Source organism: Tachysurus vachellii, chromosome 6 (assembly GCF_030014155.1).
Source record: "Tachysurus vachellii isolate PV-2020 chromosome 6, HZAU_Pvac_v1, whole genome shotgun sequence".
Lineage (NCBI taxonomy): Eukaryota > Metazoa > Chordata > Actinopteri > Siluriformes > Bagridae > Tachysurus > Tachysurus vachellii.
The window spans coordinates 8,454,497-8,461,283 of record NC_083465.1 but is presented as its reverse complement, the minus strand read 5'-3'; the positions used below and the strand labels follow the sequence as shown (position 1 = coordinate 8,461,283).

The 6,787-nt window shown below is 33.4% G+C and overlaps 1 protein-coding gene across 1 annotated transcript; it reads right to left on the bottom strand.

Moving 5' to 3' along the window:
* Nucleotides 1-1,013: 1,013 nt before the first annotated feature.
* On the bottom strand, nucleotides 1,014-6,557 carry c1d (C1D nuclear receptor corepressor). The gene is made up of 5 exons (XM_060872038.1): nucleotides 6,501-6,557; nucleotides 6,163-6,317; nucleotides 5,983-6,049; nucleotides 5,841-5,896; nucleotides 1,014-1,446 (listed from the first exon to the last, which is right to left on the bottom strand). Exons 2-5 carry the CDS (start codon nucleotides 6,295-6,297, stop codon nucleotides 1,300-1,302), a joined length of 405 nt encoding a protein of 134 aa, XP_060728021.1. The 5' UTR covers nucleotides 6,298-6,317; nucleotides 6,501-6,557; the 3' UTR covers nucleotides 1,014-1,299.
* Nucleotides 6,558-6,787: the final 230 nt, after the last annotated feature.

The window sequence follows — 6,787 nt, the reverse complement described above, 5'->3', positions numbered from 1 at the left end:
GATAAAACATGTACAATAAACTGGTTGCATAAGTGTGCCCATACTTTATAATAGGAATTGTGGCAGTGTTCAGAATCAGTCAATACCTGTCATCAATTAAAAAGACTGATTAGAACCAAATAAAGTAACTCTTCTTGAAGATATCAAACTGGAAAAGCATGGGCTGCAAAAGCTTACAAATCATGTACAGGATTTCATTGTTAAAAAATATGAATTAGGAAAGGGTTACAAAAAAATGGCAAGACATTGAATATAACATGTAACTCTATAAAGACAATAAACAAATGAAGAAAATATGGCACAAGAGTGACATTTCTAAGAACAGAACATCACCCTAAAATTGATGAGAAGAATTGAAGCAATTTCTGCAAGTACTGGTTGCTCCATTCATGTAACAACAATTTCCCAATTAAGAATGAATGGTGTGATCAAATCTAAAGTATTAATTTAGGGGTGTGCTTACACAACTCCATTATTCTTGATATCATTATTCCTTTTCTTTGTTTTCTAAAATGATTCTTCATGGTTTTTCATTTTAATATATAAGTTGGTCTGTGTCGCACCCTACTTTTCAGGTCCATGGTATAGGCTCCTTCCACGTTCATCTGTTTCCTCCTACTTCCCAAAAACTTGCTGTTAGGAGAGTGCTATACGATGTCATGTGCCATCCAGTGAGTGTTCCCACCCTCCTGATCTACTGTTACCCTCAACAGCACTTAAAGCACTTACTGCAGAAGGATAGCATGATTATACTTTGTATTTGTACATCCACATACAACATTAGTGACAGTGATAGATATATTTTATTTTTTTATTAATATTTTAAAATTAATTTTAATCTTTAATTGTATATATATTCATTTATTTTTTATTTTTTCTTCTTTTATTTATATATATTCTTTTTTTTCTTCCCTCTTCTCTGTTTCTATACTTCTGTAAAGCTGTATTTGAGATAATGGGAATTGTTAAAAGCACTATACACAAATTGAATTTGAAACATCTCAAGATCCAGCTTATGCATATCTGAACTTTTATTTGTATACAGGAACCTTGCATGACTTTACAACTTGATGCAGGTTATATGTAAATACCTACTTCCCACTGAAATCTTATCATGAAAACAGATCATTCAACAAAATTATATTCAGACAAATCTGCTGGCAGGCAAAAATGAGGTGGAAAAGAAGAAATGCCACAATGATGAGAGAAATCACATAAATGATAAAAGACACATCCTGCACCTGTGTATAGTTCAGACTCAGAATTTTGGGTCCTTAACTCCTCAATTGGCTTGCTGTGCTATAACAAGCTTTCTTTGTCTCTGGTGACCTCTCCAACCCACAGTGCGTTCCTGATAAACCGAGATGCTGCGTCTTTGTCCAGACATGCTGCTTTTTTCTTGTCTGTGATCTCCTTTATCCTGTTCATGTAAGTCCGGATTCTCTCCTGTGGAGTGTAAAATTAGGTGTGATTTGATTTTTCAATAAAAAATAAGCATCTTAATGGACATTACAAGCTTTTAAAGGTACATAAAGCTAGAATTTCACGTTATGTTTTGTAAAAATCCATTGTCAAGTTCCTGCTTGTCAGTGCAAAAAAATACCTGGTTTTATCACAATTTATTGTTTTTAATCTTCATTGGTAATCATAACATTCAGCAATTTATTAGGATCACCTATCCCATACCATTTACACAGATTGGTGCAATATAGAAAAAACATCCTGTAAGCAGCAGATGGAAATGCCTTGTTGAGAGAGGTCAGAGGAGAATGGCAAACCTGGTTTGAGCTGAGAGAAAGGCTACAGCTATTCAGATAACCACTCTGTACAATTGTGGGAAGCGGGTTATTGTTGACCTGGCAAACTTTGTGTCTGTTAATAACATTCTATTGATGATTAATGGCCATAACCTATTTCAGTAATGCTGATGAATATGTGCATCTCTTTATGATCACATGATCTTCTAATAGCTACTGCCAGCAGAAAAATGCACCCTGACACAAAGCCCTAACAATGCATAATTTTAAGATTTTTAGATAGTTTTATTGTTGTATTACTGTGGTGGTGTGACTTTAGTGTTTACTTAATCCAGATTCCAATAATCTTGTGAAACTGCAAACAACAGATTCCTAGTAATTATTAAGCATATCAGTTTCTTTTCATGCAGACAATTGATGTATAAAGCAATATCCACACAGATTTCAGAAAACACCCCATACTACTAATTTTACAAAGTTAAGAAAAATAACTCAATAAATTTTCTTTGTGAGCAAAATATAACACACAATTCTACTCACAGTGATGCCCAAAGCCCTGACCTCTACCCCTTATCATGTGACTCCAAATAACAAATCAAAATCAAGAAACACAGTGCCATCTAGTGGACATACAATAGACAATTATGGCATAATACACGGCGTCTAATAGGTGGATTGAATACTATTTTAGTAAAATGTCATACAAAATTTTTCATACTTGTGCCAAACTTCCAAAGACTGGAATTTAAAAAGACTGGAACTGTTGCAGACCAACTGAGAAATGGACATCCACAACCATGCTTACTAAAACTGGCAGACACAGGAACAGTTTCTTTCCCCAGGCAATCACCCTGATTAACAACTCACCATAATTATATTCCCTGCTTCATAGCTAGAAGTACTGCATTATCAGAACTGTCAGTCATCATCCGTATATGTTACACACACTACTGCTGCTGCTGCATATTGCACAAAAGCATAATATTGCACAATATTATTTGCACTACCATGCACTTCTCACACTTTATGTAAATAACTGATCATGCCTACATTGTATCACATCTGCATTGTCTTGTATAATCTGTATTATCTTGTCTCGTATAGTATAGTGTTGTTTATGTCCGTACTTTTGAGAGTCACAAACAGCTGGAACCAAATTCCTTGTGTGTGTCAACAAACCTGATTCTGATCCACTGAAAAAGGCACAATTACCATGATATTGGTATACATACTTCCCTATGTATGAAAACTTTCAGGACACCCCATAGGACGATGACAAAACAATCAATAGTTCAGATGCAAATAGTTATTCAAAACTGACTGAAGATAATATGATCTAGCAAATATTAAAAATAAAAGAAATGAGGACATGTTTAAGAAAAGTAAAACTGTATTACACAGTAATAAACTGTAACCATATCCAGCCTTAAAAGTCCATCATTAAGTGTGCCAGCATTTTCACAAAATTTTGTGATTGCGTTATATTAAATTCAAATCAACAAGGATAGTCTGGAAATTAACCACCAACAGGGTCCAAGCCACCAAGGGAAAGATCTGTGATTTGATCTTGGTTCTTGATTTAACCATCTGAGTTTTAGCCCAATGCAACATTGAAAGCTGCTTCATGCACTAAGCTCTTTATTAGGAACACCTCTAAACCTACTCATTCATGCAATTATCTAATGGTATGGGACCAGCACAATGTATAATCATACAGACAGAGGTTAAGAGCTTCAGGTAAATTTCACATTAAACATCAGAATGGAGATCTCAGTAACCTTCTATGGCATGGCAAAACATTAAAACTAAAGTTGGATGGGTTACAACAGCAGAAAACCACATTTGGGTTCTTCTCCTGTAAGCCAAGAATAGCAACTTTTGGCTACATTGGCACAAGATAGTTGAAGAAAAAAACAAGCTTTTTTATATTCTTCAACTTTGTCGTCTTACTGAATTTGTGCTGTCTGAATAAACCAATGCTTGAATGAATTGCTACAACAGGTTTATGTTTAGAAATACAAATCTATCCACACTTTCTAGTAAACTTAATGTTGTGCTGTGTAACATCATAATTAATAAAAATCAAACTGCCTCTACACTGCAGAGATGTTGTAGTGTTTGTTTGTGCTTCTGGATTTTGTGGATTTCCCCATTTCCCACACTATTAACTTATCATTCTCAAAGTGTAATAAAAGTCTGACAATTTCATATTAAAATAATACAGTGTATTGTAGAAAGTATGAAAAAAAAAATTAGTTTTCTTTTTATAATGGATCTTTGAATATGGCATTCATGCAAGAGAAACTGCACTTTTACTATTTACTTTGTACTTCTACTGCAATTCAAACACTATTATTTCATTATTATACTACATTAGTTATTTTCATATTAAGTTATTTTAAATGCCAAGTTCCCATGGACATTTAAAAAATTCAATGGTACTGAATTGGGCATCAAGTGGAAAACAAAAATAAAAAAAAGTCAATTTTTAGCTTTGTCACTTTGTCATCTGTTTGTTGTTTTTAAACTGCTTCTCAACTGGATAAAATAAAACCGTTTTTTTGTATGATAAAGAAAATTTGTGAATGCATTACATGCAAACAACCCAATAACAATAACAACCCTATGTATTGTCAGCGCTTTTTAATGCAAATAAAATAGTGTCCCTGTTGCTGGGCATTCGGCTCTGTTTATTCTGCCATGGTGGAGCAGGATTCATCTTTAATAGAGTAGGACTAGTTAAATTAGCACCTCCCACCCTAAATGATGACCATAAAGATTTAAGGTAGCCTAATAAAAAGTGCCAAGATTTAGAAGAAATACAGAAGCGTTCAAGAGTTTCAATTTGCTCAATGGGGAGAAATTTCCTAATCAGACAGCATGGTGCACTCTTAAATGACTACATCATAGTAGCCCAGTAAAAGTGAAAGAAACATCCCCTAAACTGAAATTTGAACACATCATTTTGGGGTAGCCTTTTTAACTAGCAGTGCCCAATTTGTAGAGTGTAAAGTAACACTACTTTTGGTTTCTAGGAGTTTTGGCTTTATATCACACATAGTACTTGATTAAATTTATAACACTATTCATACAAATTGTTGAAAAGATAATCAACAACATTAGAGTTATTACTTTCATATTATTATAAGCTGGATAACCTGTTGCTAACACTGCTTGCAATAGCAAGGCACCAAAAAAAGATCATTATACAGTTGGTCTCATAAGTTCACATAGGCCAGAATCTGAACAATGTCAACAACTAAAATAAAATAAGCTTGTTTTTTATTATTATTTAGTACTGCCCTGAATAAGGTATTTCATATCAGATGTTTACATATAGTCTAGATGACAAAATAACTGAATTTAAACAAATCAGTCATTTTAATATTTTACATATGTGATACTCGTATAACTGTTTATGGTTACCTGAATGATCATTTACTGTTTTTATGTTTTGTGATAGCAGTTTTTTTTTGAGCAGTTAAACTTCCCACCATTCCTAAGAAAATTTTTGGAAAATCTTTGTTTTTCAAACAATTTCTGTATATTTGACCCCTTTCAAACAGTGGCAAGATGATGTTGGGATTCATCTTACACACTGAAGAAATGAGGGACGCATACACAACTATTGCAAATATTCAGTGAATCTTAAGAGGGCAAAATGCCGCAGTAAAAGCCAGTAAGATAACCTATGCAAATTACGTTATATGAACTGATGTTGATAAAGTAGAGCACTACATTACTTTTTTTATATCTATAAGTATATTCACATTCGGGACATCAATTTAAATGCAAAAACCTTTCTGAATTTACAGTATTTTTTTATTAATACCACAATTCTAATGTACAATTATATGAGCAAATTACAATAATAACAAAATTATCAAAAACGTGTTAGTATTCAGCCTGATAAATGAGGTCCAATGTCTCCCACACTAAGTATGTTTTGACTAAAAAAAAAAACCTGTCGTGCAAAAACTTGTTTCCTATTTATAGCGATCATTTTAAAACATACATTTTCATAAAGTCCCATGTTACTTTTATTATCTGGTTTACAAAATGCTACAGTATGGGGATTCTTACCAGTTCCTGTTTGATTCCATGATCTTTTGGATTCACTCCTTGTGTTACCAAGTACACTAATAAAAAAGAAAGAAGGCGATTAGTTTTTATTGCCATAAAATATGTGTATTTACTGTGCTGTAAGAACTGCTGAAATACGCACTCCAGAATAGGGAATTGAGTGCGTATGCTGACAGTAAGTCGACTTTGGCTTGCTCAAGGGGGCCAAGCTGGAACAAAACAATTAAAACATTTATTAAAATGGGTGTCCTGTAACCACACTTGTCCTGTGTCTGCACTTAATACTATTTGTGTGCTGTTGCAACATTTATATACAGCCAACCTTTAGTTGTTCGGGTTTCGACAGAGACATGAGGGTCTGGATAACATTTTGGACCGAGTTTACAGAAGTCAGGAAACCAGTCATGTATTCAGCGATTTCGGTGGGGAATTCCTCCAGAGAGCCTTCGTGAGTCATATCTATAATAGTAAGTATAGCTGAGAAGGAAAAAAGAATAATTAAAACCTTATTTACCACATGTTTATAGGAAATGTTTTTTAGTCAATTTTAAATAAAAGTTTGATGTGGTTTGAACATAGCACGGCTTAAGGAAAGTCTCTATCGGGTTAAAAAAAGCTTATATAATTCGACTTTTGACTACATATTTGAATCCATCTCACCTCGCAATGAAACGCGTCTACAAAAGAAAACACGCTAAACAGGAAGTTCCCTTTGACGTCATAACACATTTCAAAATAAAGGGTTCGAGAATTAGGAACGTGAGCAAACAGAAAAAAACGAATGATTGTTGAAAAATTGAAATAAATTACAAACTCGTTCAAATTTATAGATAATCCCTGTTTTCTTTTCTTTCTTTTTTTGATTACTGAGCTTAAATTTTTGCACCTAGAGATATATTTTAATCCATTATAAAATGGATTTTTTTTTTTACATGTTCGTTAAGAAA

What these genes read in the sequence shown, in the direction of transcription:
- c1d (XM_060872038.1), bottom strand. Translation starts at nt 6,297, where the DNA reads ATGACTCACGAAGGCTCTCTGGAGGAATTCCCCACCGAAATCGCTGAA. An exon ending in ACTCAATTCCCTATTCTGGA is followed by an intron (nt 5,897 to 5,982) that starts GTGCGTATTTCA and finishes CTTTTTTATTAG; the next exon opens with TGTACTTGGTAACACAAGGA. An exon ending in ATGGAATCAAACAGGAACTG is followed by an intron (nt 1,447 to 5,840) that starts GTAAGAATCCCC and finishes TACACTCCACAG; the next exon opens with GAGAGAATCCGGACTTACAT.